Source organism: Anas acuta, chromosome 6 (genome assembly GCF_963932015.1).
Source record: "Anas acuta chromosome 6, bAnaAcu1.1, whole genome shotgun sequence".
Taxonomy (NCBI): Eukaryota; Metazoa; Chordata; class Aves; order Anseriformes; family Anatidae; genus Anas; species Anas acuta.
The window spans coordinates 26,938,884-26,961,394 of record NC_088984.1 but is presented as its reverse complement, the minus strand read 5'-3'; the positions used below and the strand labels follow the sequence as shown (position 1 = coordinate 26,961,394).

Genomic DNA, 22,511 nt, shown 5'->3' with positions numbered 1-22,511 from the left:
TTAACCAGTCTAGAATCTCATTCATGACCAACAAATAACTTACTTCAAAAAATACAGTCTTTCAAAAATATCTTTTAACGTCTGAAAAGTGCATACTAGGACAATTTTGATCAAAGTTGTCACACACAGTAGTAGTTTCATAAATTCAACAAATTTATACCTCTTTTGGTAGTTGCAAATGTAATGAAAAACAGTTTTTGTGTGAGAACGTATATTCTCAGGCAAGATTGATTTTTAACACAATGATTTAACTGCATGCATCTTACTGACAAGATCATTTTTGTCTACATGATTCTATTTTGTTAGTTTTGTAGGGACTGCTCATATGTTTCAAGTCAGATATACAATTAATTAGTCCTTGGCTAAACATGGTTGTTGAGGAACTACTTTCATTTGCATGTCTTCAGTGTCTTAAAAGATGGAGACTGTTAAGTGAAATATCATTGTATCTGCTAATTTTTTTTATCAGATCTGAATGTTTAAAGTAAAATAAAAAGTTTCATGTTCTTTGAATCTGATATATGCAATTGAAATAAATTCATTATTTCTGTTCATGTGCAGGTTCAAACTCTTAGGGATAGATTTCATTTCAGTTGTGGAAAGCAAGAGGAGTTTATTTGTTCTTTACTAGTTAGTATGGACAGAACGAGGAAGGATGCTATCAGTAATTTTTATAAACCATATCTGTTTTGTTTCATGGCTTACTGTTCTCCAAGACAAGAGAGGAAAAATTAACTTCTCTAAAACATATTTGAATTTATTTTTTGCTGTGTGGAGTATGATTTGTCCTTTTATTTCTTTTATTCTACCTGTGGAAATACTAGTTCAACTGACTGGGCATTTCAAGTACCAACACTGCACAGCTGTTAATGAGAAATACATTGCAGAAACAGTTCATATCTAAACAGGCTTACTGGACTTCTGAGTCACTACTTGAGACCACACAAATTTCATCTCAGAGATCTGAAGGAGAAAGACAAAACAAATTGTCTTGGATGTCTCTTATATCCTAAATTATTCTAATGAGGTGTGCATAGTGGCCTGGAAAGAAATTAAAGTGGGATCTTTCATCAGGGAAACATAACAGAATGGGAATTGAAGTTCCTTGGCTTTTGCCTAAGAGAGAAAGAATGAATGAAAATAATGGGAAATCTAAAATATGGTAATATATTCAATGTAGGTTACATAGTGATAGACTTATAGAAAACCTACAATTGTCAATACATGAGTAAGTAATTTCTGGTACATGTTTTCTTTGAAGTTACCGAGTAATGATACATATGCAGGATACAGTTAGCGTTGACTAATTCTACATTGAGAAATGAATGAAAAAAGGCCTTAAGATAAATGGATATATCTTTAAAAAGTTATATATATATTCTTCATATTTTAGCCTACCGAAGAGTATGTAAGCTTTTTGGTTGGTCAGAACAATCTTTATTCTAGGACATTATTGCTAGAGCTTACTATTTCTTCTCTGTGTTGTTGCACCAACTGCTATAGCACAATGCTCTCTGCATTAGTGTGCCAGCTTCCACCTCCTTTTCAGTCTCTATAGCAACATTGTTCCTCAGCAACTGGGAGACGCTTAGTAAAGACCCCCCAATTTAGAAATACTGCACTTTAATGATAAGAAATATTGGCTTTGAAACAAAGATCAAAGAAGTTTTATCTTTAATAATTCAAGATATTTATTACTAATTAATTAGCATTCTCTGTTTTGACTGCTTAGACAATTACCTGATACTTTGATCTGGGCTGTTGCCAGGCATTTGTTGTGAACAACATTTATTTAAAAGCAAAACCTTTAGAACTGTGTCTTGAAGTCAACTTTTAAGTGCTATAAAACTACTGGACTTTTCTGATGGTGTTCTCTGACTTCTGGGCCCTTAGTAAGTAGCTGAGATAAAGGTAAGCACCATTACTGTGTTTAAGAGGAGACATGGCAATTTCAGCCTTTGAACACAATATAGGATGTTTCATTCTCCTCAGGAAACAAATGTAATTGTAGTTTATTTTATGCATATTTCCAATGTTGATGGTATGTTTTCTGATTTCGAAAGAAGGCTTCTTTGATAAGTCAATTGGTCTGTTGAGTTTTCTGTCTTTCTTCATCTGTTTTGTAACTTAATTACGTAGTATGTTTAAAAATGCATTTTATTTCCTAAGGTACATATTCTGAGGACCTGTATAGACAAACAAAATATGTCTAAGTAATCAAAGCATGTTACTTTTGTTGCACATTCCAAGAGGATTTTAAGAGTAAGACTGTTCTTGTTCTGCTCTTAACAATAGTTGTGTTAATGGGATCAGAGTTTATAATTGTATAATGTATTTCCTGTACACTTTGAATTAATTTTATAATTCTTTTTTGTTTTGTGGAAGTGCTATTAAGTATTAATAAAGGGCAAAAGTAGACAAAATACAGCACCCTGGCTGAAATAGTGTATCAGTGAGTATTGTTAGTTCAGATGTGGTATTTTGGTAGATAGATGTTCTTTTATGTTCATATTGCTTTCATTATAAAGTAGATATGCTAATGGTGGAGTAGATTCAGCTGATTTCATCCAAACATTCCTATTGCAGTCAAGATCTGGACTCTTCCTAGAGTTTCCTATATAAAAATGTAGATCGTATATATGTTAAGAATGCCTTTCATAACTTTTTACAGGCAGGGTTCATGGGTATAAAACATCGAATGTTGTGATGTTGCACAATGACGACCAGTTCAGTAAAATATATGAAGTTTAACTCTGAGATCCTGAATACTGTAGTACCAATGTGTTTATGGCTAATTGAAAGGGCAAACATTACCTTGTACTAGATAGCTTGTCATCTTACAACATCAAGTATTAATAGATTATGCATGCTGTATAACTCAGTGAAGTCAGTGGATCTACTCTCATGAGAGTGAGCAAATTGAATTCTTATTTAAGTTTAGACTGTATTTTTACTTTCACATTCTTGCTTTATTTTATGTGCCTTTGGTAAAGAGACAAAAGGAGGAAGAAAGAGGCAAGTGGTGTCTTTGAAAGTCTATCTTTTAGAAAATATGCAGAGTTTAGATTGCTACACCTGGCTTTCACTGAACACTTACATTATAGGTGCTTTTTTTTATAGGTTATTTAGAGACTGAAAGACAAAGTTGCAGCTTTCACCAATTAAGATGGTGAGCAACACCTTTATGGTCCAAGAATTATAGATGACTGAATATTTATCCTTGATAATTGTCTAGTATTCTGTAATGTTTATGACAAATGATCAATGACTCTCACTGGAAAAATGAAGTGAAAGCTCAGGTAAGTATAGTTTTAATACCAAAATCATTGTTTACGTTTCAGATAGTTTCCAATTATTTAATTTTTATTTATTTAATCAAATTTCCCTTTTTTTTACTATAAGCCTTTTTTTGTCTCATGTAACATAAATCTGTTACAGCTAGTGTTTTTCAACTGTAATATTAGCTGAGAGTTACTATACTGAATTCATATTTATACTTTTATGTTTAAAAATATAATGTAGCCTGGAACGTTAACGACCTAAGGCCTGAGGGAAGAATTTGTTTCTTTTATTATCAGTGACACAATTACTTTTGTTTTCAGAGGTGCATAAAGAAGTAGATTCATGGTTATGATTTCTTTATCGCTTCAAGTTTGAAAATTTTAGATTAACCCTTCAAGTTTGAAAATTTTAGAAAATAGACTTGTAAGCAATTGTAATCAATGGATCTTGGGAATAGTCTAGTGTAAAGGTATGCTCTGTCTATGCTGAAATTATACACTATGGACTGTGTAGTAATCCTATATGAAAATACTGGATTCCTAGGTAGTGAAAGATCTCATCTGCTGTACTTGAAACTTGAAACTTTGTGGACGGTTTTCCCTTTCGTACAATTTTGCAGCTACTGGAATTACCTCTGCTTTATCCTGAGCAGATACCATGCAATTTTCTGGAGTTTCTCTGCACCTAGCACCAAAGCTATTATGTTGTTTTATGTAATTCTGTTTAATTTCATCTCTGAAATTCATCCAGTAAATTGTTCAGATTAAAAGGTTTGATGTGAATGGTTCGATATGTCTCTGTCTAGATAATGTGGTTTTACACTTTGATTTGTTTCATTATAGAATGCCTAATGCCATCTGTCCATTTCAAATGGATCCAGACTTGCAGGGTAAGGATTTTTCTCTCCTCTCCCCCCCCCCAGCTTTTCTCAAGAGATGTTTCTGTGTCTGTTTGGACAGAAACTAATGAATTGTAAAGAAGTCATACCGCTTATGGAATCTCTGTGCTATAACATATAAAAGACATACACTGCTGTGGTGCCTGTGGTTTTGGATCTGTTCTTTCATCTTCCGTTGCCATTATCACCTTGACTCATGGAATGGTCAAGCACACAGGGGTCATGTTTCCAAATTTATAATTTATGATAATTTTTTTTTCACATGTTCTAGAATAGGTGTGAAGGATAGCTATACATTCCCTTTTTAAGTGTAAAATCTTGGGTGATACTTCATCTGCTATATAACAGGTAGTGCAAAATGCAGACCAGGTAACTAGCTGGAAATGCCAAGAAACAGTGCACTCTTTTCTGTTTGTTTAGGAATTCTTTTGTCAGCTTCTCAACAAAGGGCATTTATGAGTCTTGAGGTAAAATTTGACTCACTGCAGAACCAGTTGCATGCTAGTTTTCTGTCCAAGGGGGAAGTTCCATCCCTATGAGAAATGAAAGCATTTAGTCATTCTGAGCTGCCAAAAAGCCTCACATAAATAATAATCCTAAAACGTTTTGATTTAATTTGAGCTTTTTTTCTTTGCCTGATGTTTACTTATGTGCTCTTGCAAGGTAATTCTGGAACTATTGCTTGACTGGCACAAAATGCCTTACTTTGAAGCCACATATCATCTATAAGGATGAGCTTGAATCACAGATGTAGTAAAAGCAAGAGAATAGCAGATGGCTATTAAAACAGACTCCCTCCATTTAGAAAGTCATCTTGCACATGGAAGATGTTCAAGTTGGATCATATGCACATTTCTAACATTTGTATTCCTTCTTAGAGAAGGAAAATAAGCATTTGGGACTTAATCCATAGCCTATGGAAAACTGTGGGAGTCAGTCTGTTCCTTTCAAAAAAGCTTTGGATCAGGTTACTGAAGAAAGAGAACTGATGCTGCATGGAAGTAAAAACTCATTTTTCACATTGTATGACATGCTATACTACATCTCCAAATAATATTACAAAACATAATGTGACAAGAGCAGGAGTAGACAGATGGTATGGCTGATAGAGCTTATTTCTATATCGTAAGCAGCATCTGGGAAACAGCAGAGCCCATAATTTGCTGGCTATTAACATTAGTCTGGCACATTTGTGGAGAGCCATTGCACACAGATTGGACCATTTCCAGACTAAACAGGTAGAGAGTTTTGTAAATTATTTCTACTCAATTGTGCATATTTGTTATTTATCTTTGATCTTTATCAACAGTGAGTAACTCTTCCTCCCTGAACTACAGCAAGAAAGCCTCTGAGGGCAGGACTAAGTCCCGTTGTAGTTACTAAAGCTACTGTGATCAAGCCTTGTTTTTCCTGTCATAAAGTTCTGAGTATGCGTGTAAAGTAGCAGTTATAGATCAAGTTCTGAAGCTCTTACTTCCCACTCAGAAAAACATGCTTTATTGATGTGAAAGGAATGAGCTGAAGTCATTTAAGGGCATAGGATTTAGTCAAGCAGCTTGAGTGGAATTACTAAGCAGAGATGTCAAAAGCCAGTTGCTCTGGTAAATTGTTTATCTTCTGAGAGAGTCCCAGATGTTGATCTTGACAGAAAATTTGTTTAAGTCTTGAAACAATATGCATCCCAAACAATAACCCTGCTGTGCAGACTGGTAAACTGTTCCTTGTAGAAAAAGCATCTCTACTCTGATCAAGAAGGTGTTTTGCCTAGAAATATTATTTCAGTATGATCTTGGCTAAAAGTATGCATAGTGCATATCCTTTTTTCAGGTCCATGAGTAGACTTGATTCCTGAAGAAGCAGATGTGCTTTCTGTGTTCAGTACTATTTTTCTGACTTATCATGTCACTGATCATAAGACCATTTCCCAATAAAGCTGTTGGAAAAAAAAAAAAAAAAAAAAGGACATTTTTATCAAAATGTAATAGAATTCTCCTTCAAAGTGTTGTGGGTTTTGATTAAGTTCAAATTTGATTATGTCAATTTTCCTTCTTTTTTCCTTTTTCCCATGAACCACTCTTGTAATGTGTGTGTTTTCTTTTACAGAGGCTTTCAATGATGTTCAGAATTCTGTCTACAGAACAGCCCTGAAACTGCGCATAATACAAAGTCTGTGCCAGTGTTAGTAGATGAAGAGGATCTCATACTTTGACAGGGAGAGAAATCCGTAAACATTCTGTGTTGCTGTCACCATAAGTTATTATGCTACTTTGCTCTCTCATTTTCCACGTGGGAAACTCAAAGTGCATTATAAACAGTGAAGAGCCAGATAGTAGTTCATATACAGCTCAGTTTTTACCCGCCTTTGAACGTCAGTGGCAATACATTACAATTCTAAAGGCATTGGAGAACTGAGTTGTTGTTACTATCTACAACATTGGTACATAGACATCACTGGCAATTATGAATCTTTATCTGTATATTATTATACTTGTTAAATGTCAAATTCTTACATGATTTATTGGAAATAATCATGTATCATCAAAAAGCATTGTCAGGCACTAAAATATTAATGAGAATTCTTATCCTATAACATTATAAGTATTATAATGGATATACTATAATATAATATTGCAAGTATTAATGAGTAACATTATAAGTATTAATGTGAACAAACTAAAATATGATAGGCAGAAAACCCCTTGGGTTTGAAGTGAGAATTCTGTGCAAGCAAAGAGCTGTGGAACAAAGCCCTGGGCACCTAGCTTGTTTTGAAATTACTGGATATAAATTCTGTATTGAGCTAGAATGCATGGATATCTTGAATCTTCCACTGGAAACAGTCTGTTGATGAAAACTCCCAATCATTGCCAGTGAATCCAATCAATGCTGTTGCATTTCCTCTATAATTTGGATGCAGTTAAGCATGCTATCTCCCTTCTCTTCCTAACTATTCTAAAATCACATCCAGACACTTTTAAATAAACCCAGCAAGACCATTCCCAGTTTATTTCCTTTTTATGTCACATACTGTTTTAGATTTCGTTTTCCAGACTTGTCTTAACTAGGCACTTTTAATTGGGGCAGAAAAAAAAAAGGTCCACCTTCCATTCAAGAGGAAGCAGGGATCCTCATTTGTTTCTCCCTTTGTTTTCTCATAGTGGATTTGCTTGATGTTTCTCTGATTCAGCACATCTTGTCAAGTGAACAGAGACAGAGGGAAAAGCAGATTTCTCTGAAAGAGCAGCAGCTCTCTGGAATGCTGAAGGAACTGTTCCAAAGGGCAAGATTAGAAAAACCCAGCCAGGTAGATCCAAGAGCTGCCAAATTCACATTGAGCCTACTAAAAGCCATGTATGACAGGTGAGAAGAAGCACAAATATGAATCCATCACAAAGTACTGCTAGATCAGGTCTGTTTCTACTCTTCGTATGTCATTTATATGTGAAACTCTCCTTTATTGATGGTATTTTGCTTAAGTTACACATAGTGAGAATAGTTCAGGTATAGGAAGATGAGGCACAAAGCTTTAACAGAAGAACAGTGGTTAGACGTTTCCAGACATACCTGGAAATCCAGATGTCTTCCTGCCCATACTAGCTTTCTGTGAGTAGCTTTGTACAAAGAGTAGCTCTTCTTTTGGCTGCTAGGGTATTTTCTTACACTCCTGAAAAATAACCCATATTTGCCTTTATATATACACAAGTCAAGAATTTGCCAGTCACTTTTCGTTATTCATTTTTCTCCAGCTTAAAACATTCATCAGCCAGTTACAAAACACTACCCCTGTTTCATAACTAAGCTGATCAGCTTGCTCCTGCAAATGGCAAATCTTTTTTTTGGGGGGAATAATAAGCAAGCAGCTTCTAGACCGTAATTTTCTCATGTATTGTTTGTGAATAATTAATTAGTTCACTAAAGGCAAATTTGGTTCATGACTGTATCAGATTTAAAAGAAAAGGTTAAGTTCATTGTTGAGTTTATTCACTACAGATGAAATTTATTCCCTCCTACATCAGAGTAAAGCTTTTTTACTGGGAGCGTGAGTATGATGTAAGTGGTCTGCAGGACTTTATCTTGAATTACTATTAATTACATGATATTTAAGATCCCATCTTAAGAACTTTTTGTACTTATGAGAGTAAAAGGCTAAGAATAAATGGGTGTATTTCAAAACAAGCTAGAATCATCAAGAGTGCTTTGTAATTGGTGTGTTATAAGTACGAACCCAAGGAAATCATTTACAAGAATGTTCTTTGCAGATCTTGATCCTTTTTTTTCCGTTTTCCTGGTAAAACAGAAAATGTATCATTTTCTTTATGCTATAATGTGTTTTTGAACTTTTTTCACAATTTTTTTGGTGTTTTTTTTTTTTGGCCATGTATATAGGATAGAAAAAGCATCTTATGCTTTTCTTCTAAGTGTGTTTTCTCCGCAGAGTGCTGTTCTCCACTCTTAACAATGGAAAGTCTTTCAAGTCAAGAGTATATGGGAGCTTTTCCATGTCTGTGTGGTTGTTTACTTATATGCTTATTAAAGTATGATAAGGTATACAATTGAAAACCTTTATGAGTTTTGAGAGTAGCTGTCACAGATACATTTTTACTGAGTTTCAGCAATGCCTAGTGAATATTCTGTGTGTATTCGCTTTCTCTCCAGGAAATGTTTAGTCTTACATAGCTTTAATCTTGGATTTTCTTTTATGAAAGTTCTGGGAAAACTGAATGTATAATTGAAAATCTAGAAACTTTCCAATTAATATGTTTTGTCTTCACATAAAGAAGCTTTTTTCATTTAGTGCCTATGTTGCAAACTTGGGTTCTAAAATAAAGTTTATTCTTTATGACTTGCATTATTTAATGGTCAAATGAAGGTCCTTCTCCTGCATATATCCTTGTGATTAAATCAAGTTGGAATGAAATTAAAGGAAGTCAACCCAAGAGTTGCTCAGGGCAGGTCTGGGGCCACAATGAAGCTGGCTGATGATATAGTAGAAAAAACACATTGTAGTCCTACTTTTTCTTTCATATTTGGGAAGGCTTTCCACAAGTGAAGAGTAGGATTTATTTTTTTTTTCTTTAAGGAAAGTATAAGTATTGTAAAAGTAAAGTATTGCAAAGTAAGTATTGTAAAAGTAAATTTATATCTTAAGTGGAATGTGAGGTCTTTGAAGGAGGTACTGTCTGTTTTATAATTGCATGGTATTTTGAACAGTTAATATTGTAGTCGTGTTCAATGACAAAGGGTCCTAGACATAAAGTATCACAAAAATACTACATCAGTTATATGCGTACAAAAGGATATGAGATTTGAAGTTGTCTTCAAATGTAGCAATATTTTTTCTTAAGAGATTGCATTTTTCACATTATTGGTGAATATAGTGTAATTTATTTTATTTTCCTAGATCTGGAATGGGTTATATCAAAACTAGATCTGTTGCAGCTGCCTTAATTGCTCTTTCAAGAGACACTACTTGCTAAATACAGAGGTGGGAAGTGTACAGTTTTATATACTGCCTAAAATACCAAATGTTGAGGAAAATCTACACTGATTTTTTTTAACTTTAAAAGAGAATATAGTTCTGCCACGCAAAACTGCGTTGTTGTAGGGCTGATGTGGAAGGATACTTTTTCATTAATGTTCATATTCATCTTTGCATAAACAGTCTCAGAAAAAAAGACATAATACAGCTTAAGATTGCAGAGCTCAGAAATAAAGGCCAACTTCTTTTTGCCTAGCAAAAATGAACAGAAACACCCTACTTTTAAGTTTCACTAGAGCAGAAAACATATTTATATATTAGATCCTGGATTTTTTTAGAGTCCTTCTAACACTAGACAAAAAATGTTCAAAGAGCTAAACATAACAGATGAAAGCAGCCCAATGCAATGGGCAGCACAAAGATTTCTGCCTGAGTTAAGTGCTCAAAACAGAGAATAAATGGACCACAAGTGGCATATTGGTCTCATATTCTTCCATTGCACATTATGTATTTCCTTTCAAATTACTTGGAATTGACAATTCAAAATTTAAACAGGGCATATCTTGTGTAAACTTGTTTAAATGTATTTCTTATAGCCATGGAAATGAATTCAGTGTTTCCTTCACCCTTACCAGTCTTAGCTGCCATGGATAAGGGATCTCCATAATTTCCTTGCTTTCCTTCTCCTTCCCCTGCCAGTAGGGGAAAGTGTTGTTACAGCAGTCATTGAGAGCCTGCGTTAGGTAGACAAGGAAATAACTTTTTTGAGAGGGTTACTTGGTAATTCACAATTATCATGCAGATAGCTTGAGAATGAGTAGCTAGAAGACTCTTCAGGTTCTGCTAGTATTCTAGTTTCTTTCCTCTGGTAATTTTCAGCTTTTTTTGAGTTTTATGCTGTTCCTGATGGGAAGAAGTCCTGGATTACCCGTAGTGCCCTGAGAAGCCTGCTAACAGACTTAAATCAGGTAATGCCACTGCAATGCTATTAGACAACAGGTCTTGTAGGGGGGATTCTAATCCAGGAGAAAAACACACGTGGGTGATGTGTTTTGTGTTTGGTAACGTTATGGAACTGAAGTCAGTAGGGTACTGTGTGGACGTAGGGATCTGCTATGCAGAGTAGGTTAAAGAATAAAACCCTGTAGCTCCTCTTAGTCTGAATAATGCCTGGCATCAGTATGTCTATACATTCATTTTGCCTGAGCTTAAAGGTCCTGGGAACAGCTGCATGCAGCTGTTGCTAAAGCAACTCCTAACTTAGGTGTCTAATCAGTAGAATAGCTTGCAGTTGCACAATAATGCCTTAGCATACAACTATTTCCAGCTGAACTGGTGCTGAACACCAGTTCTGGGGTCTGAAAATGACCCCTGAGATTCAAACCTACTGTCCTTCAGTATTCTAGTATGGCAACATAATGTGTTGATCCATTAGCGTAAGTGAGCTGGGAGCAAATCATTCTGACACATGCTGAACTCTGAAATTGCACACTGGTGGCATGAATTTGAATAGATTTTCTTCAGAATAGTATGTAAAGTGGCGTTTCTATTGAAGCTTCACCACCTGTGTGCTGTCACCATCTCAGCAGAGCATGGTAGGAACATCTGTTTTTTATTGAAGTGTTTCTAAGCCTTTCTTCTTGATGCAGATCCCAGCCATTGTGGGAGAAAGCTGCACTCTGTCTTGTGTGGAAATTGCTACTCACAGCTGTTTCCAAGGGGTGAGTGAAATTCTGATGTCCTGAGAAATGACTTTGAATGTTGCTGGTAAATTAAAATTGCAAGTGTATTACCATGTGTCATACACCAATACCTATTTTTAAGGAGCAGGGCTGTTCATCAGTCTTGCAGTATAGTGAGATTGATATCTACAGATACTACTGAAGACTTGCATTTATTCCAAAACCTTTGAAACCTAGCAGCATTTTATGTGAATGAAAAACATTACACTAGCAATATCAGACCTTTTATTAGGAACTTGAGATGAGACACCAGTTTTTTTCAAGCAAATGGCTGAAGTTGAGATGTATATTTTTTCCAGGTTCTGAATTCAGCAATTGTTGAAGAAAAATTCTTGTCTTGGCTGAGATCAGAGCCCGCTCTTCTGCTGTGGCTCTCTACATGTTACAGATTATCAGCTTCAGAAACAGTTTCTCACCAGGTTAGATGCAGAGTCTGCAAGAATTTACCCATTAGAGGCCTCAGGTATGTCAGTAATTACTGTAGTCTTTAGCATCCACATAAATTGTTCTTACTATTGTTTGCATACTCTGCAGGCTATAACTACTGTATTAAACAATGAACATTTTACCGTTAGTCTGTTCTTGCTAATAGTAAGCTTAGAATGTTAGGTTTGTTTTTTTGTTTGTTTTTGTCTTTTTTTTTTCATTTTAAGCTCTTTGTATAGTCACAAATCATACATCAATAATGTAGTAATATTATATTTCCATAAGAGCAGTGGATACAGATAATTGGTGCATAAGAAACATATGAAGGTGTAACTGCAATCTCAAAAACTATACTAGAACAGGTGTTTCTTCCTTGGATTAAGTTTCAATGGAGCAAATTAATAATATCAAAATCATGAGTGGGTTCTGGAGATTAGTCTGTTGTCGTTAGGGCAAAATAACTCTTGCATTCAAAGAATGCTGGTGAAAGTCTTTGTTTAAAACAGAGGTGCTTCTCTGCATTTCAGAAACCAAGGGTCTGGACTTCTAGTAGTCAATCTTACTTTTACACCAAGTTCTCTGTTGCAGGGAAATAACCTAGCCTTTTAACTTCTTTACCGAAAGGGTTGTTAGGCATTGGAACGGGCTGCCCAGGGAAGTGGTTGAGTCACCATCCCTGGAGGTCTTTAAAAGACGTTTAGATGTAGAGCTTAGTGATATGGTTTAGTGGAGGACTTGTTAGTGTTAGGTCAGAGGTTGGACTCGGTGATCTTGAGGTCTCTTCCAACCTAGAAATTCTGTGTCTGTGTTTGTGTCTGTGTCTGTTTACCTTCATAGGTATCGCTGTTTGAAGTGCCTGAATTTTGACCTTTGCCAAGTCTGCTTTTTTCACAGGCTGTCTCCGCAAACCACATAAGAGGTCACAACCTGTTGTGAAACACTGTGTGCAGGTAGAGTCCTATTGTACTGATTCATTGCCCTGTTCAGGTTCTTTATGTGGGCAATTTGGCAAGAGACTCTTGAACTACATTGATTATAAAATTATGTATATATCAGCCATGGTGCCCATGAGACATTAGTATTATTCATCTGGGAACAGTGAGTCAGGGAAAGGAGAAAAGGGGGCTTCTAACTTTAGGAATGTTCTGTTCTGAAATAACTGAGTGGAGACATGAAATGTCATAGTGTAAGTCCTCTTCCCAGGCTGCTGTATGGCAGATTTGCCTTTTGCAGCACTTTCTTACACCTGTGAAAAGGTCCTACAGTGTGTCCCAGTGCTCCTTCCTCCCAGTGCCACTGCGGAATCATTCAGAAATTAATATCCATCCTGAAGTTGTACTAACTCCTGCATGAAACTTCCTTTGTTCTAGACATTTTCAACTTTATTGTAGAACTTGTAGATTCATTTGTCCCTGTCAGCTGGGGACAGCATGAAGAGCCAGCATAGGCCCAAGTAAGCTCACCTCCTTGAGCTCCATCACAGGGGCAACTTGTGCTTTCATTGCTCCAGCGATGGACTTCATCACTGGGAGACTGTGTCTGGTTAAATTTTCACATTGTCTGTACCAGGGAGTGGGCTGCTGAGGCGGGATTTGAAAAGTCAGCACTGTTTCTCTTTACTGTGCTGACACCTTGTGGTAATTTTATTACCATATTAAGAAACAACTAGGACGCATGCTGTGTATTTTCTTCTTTTTTCCTGTTCAATTGTCAGGGCTCTTCCAAAGTTCGTTACCAATCGTCTCCTGGGGCAGAACTGGTTTGTGTCCTCCCATAAAACAACTACGGAGCATAGCTATACGTGAGCCTGGCACTGCTGTGACAAATTGAAGTATGGTTTTCACTGTGTAAGAGGAGAACATGAAACACGGAAAGCTGTATACATTAACACTTCTTATAATTAGTAAAAGTATTTATTTCTGTTGATGAAAGGAGAACTTAGGTACTAGTTGGACAGAATTCTTGTTGTGCCTTTGAACTTTATCATTGTAATTGTCAAAAGCTTGTATTAAACATTTTCAGGTTGCCTGAATTTATCCTGGACAGTGTTTTGCTTACATACCAGAATTGGAGCTGATCTTGCCTGTGGTCCTTCATCATTGTCCACCTCAGCTCCAGTTCTAGGGCTCAGACAGCAGCTTCAGCTGTGGAACGAACAAACCTTTGCTTGCACATGTATTGCCTTTGCCTTGGGTTGTGCCTTTTTTTTTTTTTTTTCTGGGCACCTGCTTGAAAATTCACTCCTTTCTCTTTTATCCTTCATTCCAATAGATGTCAGCAAAGGCGAGTGCAAAGCACTTTCTCTGCACTGTCAGGAACAACCTGTTTCAAGACCACTGCAGAAGAAAGGAGGCTCAGAGAAGGAGAGCTCTGGAGATAACAGAGGAGAGACAGTTCCCTGCTCACAAAAAGATTGTGTGAGTTTCTGTTTTCAATGAATCTATACTCTCTAAATAAAGTGTCAGGCTGTAGGATATTGCTTGATTGTGTCCTTTGAGTAAATGGCTTTGTTGTGACAGACCATGTCATGATTTTTCCATAAAAAATAGAAAGCATAAATAGGAAATTGCTGCACATTGTTCTGTTGCTTAACCACGATTACAGTGCTGACAACCTAATGACCAGTTGTCTTACAGAACATAACATACTTGTGTCCTCCTTCCCTCCTTCCTTTAGCATCTCTTTCTCTCTGTACCATTTCTTATGCTCAGTCTAAGGTCAAGTATTGCAAATATTTAGCACCTGTCACTGAGTGGGTTTTTAAGCACCTCCTCCATGACAAATTCATTGGAAATTGACTGAATGGTTCCTGCATCTGAACCACAGTGTTTTCAGTGAATGTCATTCTACTCAAGTCCTACTGAATCGCAGTCCTGTGGGATTACTCACAATAGTGAGTAGCTGATTTTTTGCATCACCATTACCGTTCCTTTAGATCACTTCTGTTTTGCCTGCTTTTAGTTAATTTGTAAACTCATTACTGTGTTTCCACTGATCATAGTAGTTAATAATGAGCATTGGAGGTTGTTATGATTTTCCGTATAGTTACTCCTTTCTTGCTCTGGCCTTTTGGTTGATATTTAGGTGAAGAGAACAATGATACGAGATAAGCACTAAAAACATATGTAGGGGGAAATTCTTTACTAGCTATATAAAGCCTTAGCAACTCTCTTGAATCTCATATTCTCCAAATTAGGATTCAGTGAGACTGAAAAAGGGGAAAAAGGTCAGTCCTCTCTAAAAGAATTAAATTAATTTCATCCTTGTGGGAAGGAAGAGAAAAATCTGGTTATAAAACTCTTTGCTACACTGCTAGGTAAATACTAGAAACCAAATTTTTTATATACACTAAGTTCAGTGGGTGATAGTTACAGTGATTCTTGTGAATATTTCAGTGTTCATTCTTTAAAATGTGGTGAAATGCAAAATATTTTCCATTGTTAAATTATCCCCACTTGTATTCAGCAACAAAAATTCACTGTTTGTTCTGAATATCATTTAACTCTTCTGTGGGCAGTCACAATTTCTTTGCAGTTCTGTGGGTTTTTTCTTACCTCATGCTTGGGTAGCAGTCAATGAGAGAAAACAGAATTTGGAGTTGCCATTATAGGTGTCACTGTGTAACTGACAGGTATCTGGGCTTTTCCCAGCATAGAATGGCCTGCACAGCAGGATATCTGGCCCTCTGCTATCCTTTTGTAGTTAAATTTCATAATATCTTTAGCTCCTTCTTAATATTGGAACTTAAAAAGAGAAGTAGCAAATTGCACTGATGCTAAATGGGTGGAAAGAAGAATCTGCTGTTGAAGTTCTGTTGAAAGAGTGGAATTTGTTTTTAAGGAATTTCATTCTTTCAGCCAAAATATGCTAGCAGGCACAGACAAATCATACCCTTTTCTTAGTCAATAGCAGGCTGTCTGTCTATACACAGTGCATTAGCTGTATTTTGATTGTTCTGGGTACCAAAACCATGTAAAGGTTGATCCTTTGTCTACTCTGTACTTCTTTGTTGGTGTACAGTCCCCTTGCAGAACTCAGTACTTCATCATTCCCTGAAAACCTGTCTCTCCCAGTGGACAGACCTGTCCTGGAGTCACCCATGCTTGTATCTAAAAGCAGAACTGTAACACACAAGAATAACAGTGAGACGCCAGAGCAAGACAAGACAAAAATACAGGTGAGTGAAACATGAAGGTGTAATAACACTAAAGCTGGGAGGAAGACCTACCATGTTAACTATCTAACTGATGTCTAATGACCAGTGAAAAAGAATGGACAGCTTCACCTTTTTGTTAATTTCTCACATATAGAAAAAAATGGGGAATCTGAAAACTTAGTGAACAAGACTCCTTGACTTCCGTGACTTTCAGAAGCATTTGTAGGAATATTTGCTCTGTTATTTTTTTTTTTTTTTGTCTTAAAGCAGCATGATAAAGACTGCCTAAGCTAGAGCCCTCTCTCTATTCTGACAGCAAAAAATGCCATCATGTCCTCCCACTGCAAGCAAATGTCAAGGAAGGACATCTTAATTCCTAATAGGCTTGGACCTTTTTTTTTTTTTTTTGTCACCATAGCAATATAAGAGGACAGAATGGGCCCTTCTTAAGGATTAACCCAGAGTAGTGTCCACTCCAACTAAAATAGCTCATGCATAAAAGCTCTTCACCAATCTATTTCCAGGTTCCCTGCATAGAAACAATGCTAGAGGAGTGGAAAGGATAGTGTAAATAAAAATAAGTACATAGCAGTTTTTTTGTTTCTATATTTATTTGAGAGGTTGGTAGCTCTGTCCATACTTGGAATATACAGAACAATGGGTTGTGTTCAAACCAGTTTGTGTCATCCACTTACCCTGTTCTTCCCAGAAGCCAAGAATGCAGTAACTGAGAACTACCCTTCATGTGTCAGGTCACTTCCTTGGCAGTTTCCTGTGCTACTCCTTTGGAGTAACTGTCTTCTAGGACTCTGTCCAGCATGAGCTATAGTGCCAGCAAGCACATATCTGCAGTAGCAATGGTGGGCAAATATTGCTTAAGCATGTCATTTTGATGGCTGGCATTTGCCATTTTGGAAAACACTGAGACAGGACTGTAGTGGTACTCTGTCACATGCATTGCAGTCTTGTTCATTTTCCCTCTGGGATGAAAATTCTTTTTGAGCAGTTTTATACTGATTTCCAACATATTGGAAAATGAGTATAAATCTGTTAGTGCAGATTGCTTAAAAAGATGCAGATTGTAGGACCAACGCAAGGTAGCTTTTAAAAGACTCCGTTAGCTTTTGAAGGTCCTGAGGTCTCAGCTATGTGTCTTACAATTAAATGGCAAACCTGATTCCAGACCATCTTATACCATGCCTCTAAGGCAGTTTACTTTGAAAGTTTCTCCCTGACTTCTGGAACTACTGTCCTGTGTGACTCAGAGATTTCTACTTTAATCCAAAGATCAGAGGTTTTTCTCCTCCCTTATGCATCCAGTCTGTCTCCTTCCATCTCCTTCTTCCAAAGCAGTTGTGTGACTTGGGAGAGACTGTTTCCAAATCAGAATATTCTATTTTGCAGAAATTCAAAGGTATGAGGTTTTATTCTGATTGAAAACAAAACAAATTCTGAAAACACTTAGAATGTGCCATAGGACAAAGAATTTGTTCTATATTGAGTAAATTTTCCAGTCTTTTGTAATAGCCATTAGAAATGCATTAATGTGTATGTTGGTTGCAATCAGCTGATAAGTTTAGTAAATCTGTAAAATGGGCCAATTCCCCAATTTACCATGCCTGTCTATAGCAGAATTTGCCTAGAAAATAAATTTTTATTGCTGATAAAATCACGAACAGATATTTTTCTCTTTTTTATTACAGGCAATAGCCTCTTTTGAAGCAGATATGTTAAAAATGCATGATTCCCTCAGAAGTATTCACAATGAAAGCAGGTAGGTAAATGCAATAATACAACTGAAGACTGGTGGGCAATACTGTTCCAGTGAAAAATATTGAGATTTTAAATAATTTCATGTCAAATGGGCATGAATGAAGTAGCTCAGCAACAAAAATCACAAGTGAAGATCACTGGAAAAACAATTTCAGGCAAAACAAAACATTTTGGTTTGCTTTCATCAGCATTACTGTAATTATTAGTTTAAATAATGTCAACTTGATAATTCACTACAAGTTTTTAAATCAAGGTAGGATATCTCTATAAAGAATATGATTTAAGGCAAATAGAGGTAACAGGCCTGATAGATTAACTGCTGCAAAAAAAATTATGGCTTAGATTACTACAGAAATCCCTTCTGGTGTTCAAACCTTTGACATAGAATGTTATATTGATATTTAATACTTATTATTAGAATATGACACATTTCACATTCATTTTTCTTTTCTGTTTATGGTACGGGCTTAGCTGTAACCATGCTCACCTTTTTCTGTCACTTTTGCTTTTCCCTCAATTTTTTTGTATATATATAGAAATGTGCTGTGGATGTAATTGTGTCTGTGACCATTGAAACCAGAGTCTGCAGGTCAGAGGTCTGCAATAAGAGTTGCCAGAATAGTTGCTCTTAGAGGGACTACTATGACGTCTCTTCCAGTTTCAGCCACCTTTTTGGGAAACATCAAACCCTAAGATGCAAGGCATGGTTCCTGGCTGCACTTCCACTCAGCTCACATCTTTCCTCTAGAACACTCCTGTTCTTGATAATTCTGTTTATACAGCCTAATTCTTGAAATACTGGCCTCTAAGCCAGAAGCTGTTTCCTGAACTGTAAAAGAGGAAAGTTTGTGCTACAGTGTTTGCCCTATTCTGTGATTGTATATATGTGTGTGTAATGGGTTATCTGATCCAGCAAAATTCCCACCCTTCTGTGTCCCTGTAAGGAACATGAAGAAGAAATTCAATAAATGGAAGGACAAAGTGCAATTTCTTCACAGCTGCCAGGAAGACAGAAGCTGCAAAATAGAGACAACACTCCAAAGCTTGAGAGCAAGCCATGAAAACTTGCAAATGGAGCTGCAGCAAATAAAGCAAGATATAAAGGTATAGTGATAAATGTATGAAAAATCTTTACAACTATGGACAATTACTGAACACTAATTACTACTTTTCTTGCAGATCAGAAATCTTGGTACTATTTCATACACTCTGTTTATCTGCTCCGTTTTTTGTCTTCAGAGAAAGCAGATAGGCTTATTGCAGCAGGGATTTTCTTCTCACTCTGTATATATCTAGCACCTACCCCAGACAAATGTGTCTGGGTTGTTTAGATACTACTGCAATTAAAATAATGACAGGGGTTTCCAATAAGAGTGAGAAAATGGTTTCCAACAGAAGTGTTAGATACTTCATTGTGGTTGTTCCTTTAGAGTCCCATATTAACACAAAATAAATAAAATACTTTTCTGTCATTTCTAACTTTTATCTTGTACTGGGATGTAATACAGACCTCTTATGGAAAATATTTTATTGATTTAAATTAACAAGAGGTAATGTAATTTAAAAGAATCTCTAAGGTTCTGAAAAGGCTGTGTTTTACCGGGATTTCATATGTGTGTGCCACTTGCAGCATTTTGTAGCATTTTTGACCATGCTACTTTTAGAGTGTTTTTCAGATCAAACATATAGGAAAGCCAGACACATCTGTAGTGCACAGCTTGATATCACTAGCACATGGAGTCCACTGTGACCTGGCATGTCATACCATCCTCTGTATACACTATGACACTGGTCTGTCCCCAACATGTAGGGCTGGCTGCACATGTGCAGTTAGGTGTCCAGCGCATCCCAGTTACTCAGATTAAGTGTTTGTGCAATAATGGTATTTGCCATCCTGGTTCTGACTAGAAAATTCCAACTACAATCGTGGCACTGACAACCAGACTGATTTTGGAATTTTGAATGTTAAAAGGTTTGAGATGTTTGATACATGTTTAATATGTTGTTTTTATTTTTCCTTAGTTTAATTATTTTAGGATGATTTTTCCTGCAAATTTAGCCTTTGAACATTATTATTGCCACTTTTCAATGGCATTGAAGCATATGATGTCCTCAGATCAGAATTGTGGAAAAAGTGGACACATAGATTATCCAAACTCAAAGTTTCTTTTCACTGCAGAGAAATATTTTATTTGTGGAAAGAATTGGTTTTAATATGTGAGAAATTAAAGAAATAATAATAATTATTATGACTCCAAATATTTTTTCCCACCTATTTTATCTCTACCAGCAACCAAAGCATAAGTTATTTTTATGTTGTTTCTGTGTTTTGTCTTTTGTAGACCATGTTACAGTCAACCACACATCCTTCTTTTTCACTGCATCAGAATATGATGCCAAGAAATCAGCATGTCCTTCTGGAAAGGAGAATGCAGGGTGGATTAAATCCTGCCGAAATAAATCCCATTTCCAGAACATGTGCAGACTGGAAAGCTTTGAATCGCCCCAACTCTGAAAATAGAATGCAGCTTTTAGAGACACCTGAGGTTCCTGCTACAATGAACTTTATATTCTCAGAAGACCCAGTGAAGTCAGTGACCCTGCAGCGTGACGGACTTTTGATTGGACAGCGTAAAAAAGCAAAAGAGAATCAAACTTATCTGCCTGAATTGATGGAAAACTCCTGCAGTGGCATTGTGGGGAATACAGTTCTCACTCCCACTGCAATACAGATACCACCTGATGAAAAGGAAGTCAGTGAGGAAGTGGAACTGCAGCAGCTAGTGATGAAATTGAAGGATGCATTGTCTCTTCAAGCCCAATCAGGTACAAGTTCTCCTGGTTATCTAGACATGTTTTCTCACCTTTATCCAGTTTACTTTATAATCTCATTCATAATAATTTGACCCTCAGAGGAAACCCTCATAAATAATTTAACTCTCAGAGGAATCTTACCTTTGCCATTGTAGAAGTACTCCAGTGCTATACTATAGGATGGAACACTTCTCTTTAAGGTGGAATATAGCCCCTAATGCTTGAGTAATTTGAAACAGGTTAAGTTAAAGCATGTAAGAGGATGTCAGTCTCAGCAGTCAATTAAGGAGCATGCTCATACTGATAAGGCCACTGGAGGTCTCTTCTGTTGCCTGTGCTGTGACAATGACTTTAGCCCCAGGCAAAATTGCAGCAATCCAAATGCCTTTGTAATCAGTGGTCTTACTACAGCAGAGCTTTGTTCAACACTCATGATGCCTCACTTTTGATAATGAGGATGTAATGAGGAGAGCGACAGAAGAAGCTGCTGTTCATATGGAATTGTGATAGAGATTTATAAAGAGTATCTTGTAGCAATCAAATGCTCTGAAACACATAAAATCCTTTCTTTTCAGCTCAACAGTCAGCTTTGAAGCAGGATTTCTTCTCTGCAGCTGAACATGTTTGCAGATCCTTCTCTGACCTCATCAACCAAATAACTTTGCCAGCTTGGAAGTGACAGAAACTGGCATTCACCTTACAGCTCCTCTGAACTATCGAAGGTAAGTAAAGCCATGTCAGACACTTCAAAGTGTCTCAAATATTGCACTGTAATAACTAATCATAACAGATTTCTGCATTTACTGATTTCACCAGGAACCATAAAATGTGTTAGAGAATAAGGTTCCCTTTCTATTAGTGTTTTCTAGTTCATATGTAGTAGATGTAGAGGCAACTGATAAAAAAAAAAAGTATGTCTTCATTAATGGTACACTGGCATTCACAACTGTCCTCTACTATTTTTCTCACTGCTATTTAACTGATAATAGCTTGTATTTAAGAAACATTTTTTTTTTTCTATAAGAGACAGCTTGAGTCAGTTGATTTCGATGCTGTATTTTCTATCACTTTTTCTTAGTCATTAGGAAGGAATAAATTCTTAACTATCAGACTTCTCAATACTTGATACTTAGATAGTCACATTTGTCCAAACTGATAAATTCATGATTAATGGAAACCATTGTTTGCACATTTAGAGGAAGTTGATTGCTTTAGAGGAGCCTTTACATTTTTAATATATATATTTGTGTAGAATTGTTAATAAGAATATCATGCTTAGTATAGAATGGTTATTAGGAATATGTTACCTGCAGCATCAAAAATGTGTGAGAAGTCATTTTTTGTTAGTTGCTAGTCCTGTAAATCTAAAACTTCAGAAGTATTAAAAATACTTACCAAGCCTGTACACATATACAGGCATATATACTCATATAAAAATATACTTACAATATGGAAGTTTGAAAATAGATAACTGGCTGTAGGTAGCAGATTGCATTTGTTGAATTTAAGAAAGCATCTATTAGGCCTCAGCAGCAAACAGTCTAGGATTTGAAGAGAAAGAAAGGTACCAGAAAAAAGAAACTTTGCATACAGCTTTGATCCATTCATACTACCGTATGTTATCTATCTTATGGTGATGGGTGAGTAAAAGCCTTGGAAAGAACTTAGATTTTACTTAGGAGAAAAATAATAGGTGTTCATTGCTTTCCTTTCATCATTTCTTGTTGGCTGCTTGTTTTATAGAAGTGCAACACCAGCAGTTTCAGTGAGATACTCTGGTATAATCTGTAATGATGGAGAGGGTCCTCAATTGCATATTGTCTTAGAGACAGCAGTTCTGAAGGTTGAGATAATGGGTGAAGATAGGGATTTGTATGTTATTATTGGATGTTTGACTTCTTTGTATGAACTAGACAATACGAACTCATGGCAAATTTGCCA

At 36.3% G+C, this 22,511-nt stretch overlaps 1 protein-coding gene across 1 annotated transcript in view; it reads left to right on the top strand.

Moving 5' to 3' along the window:
- Window positions 1–3,645: 3,645 nt before the first annotated feature.
- Window positions 3,646–22,511, top strand: part of DYTN (dystrotelin) — a 45,075-nt gene continuing 26,209 nt past the window's right edge. The window contains 16 exon segments of the mRNA XM_068685974.1: window positions 3,646–4,171; window positions 6,284–6,358; window positions 7,339–7,540; window positions 9,582–9,638; window positions 9,640–9,665; window positions 10,539–10,627; window positions 11,309–11,380; window positions 11,701–11,864; window positions 12,665–12,710; window positions 12,712–12,777; window positions 14,099–14,244; window positions 15,848–16,004; window positions 17,687–17,757; window positions 18,701–18,860; window positions 20,099–20,582; window positions 21,146–21,292. Coding sequence (XP_068542075.1) covers window positions 4,126–4,171; window positions 6,284–6,358; window positions 7,339–7,540; window positions 9,582–9,638; window positions 9,640–9,665; window positions 10,539–10,627; window positions 11,309–11,380; window positions 11,701–11,864; window positions 12,665–12,710; window positions 12,712–12,777; window positions 14,099–14,244; window positions 15,848–16,004; window positions 17,687–17,757; window positions 18,701–18,860; window positions 20,099–20,582; window positions 21,146–21,249 — 1,965 coding nt within the window. The 5' untranslated portion in view covers window positions 3,646–4,125 and the 3' untranslated portion in view covers window positions 21,250–21,292.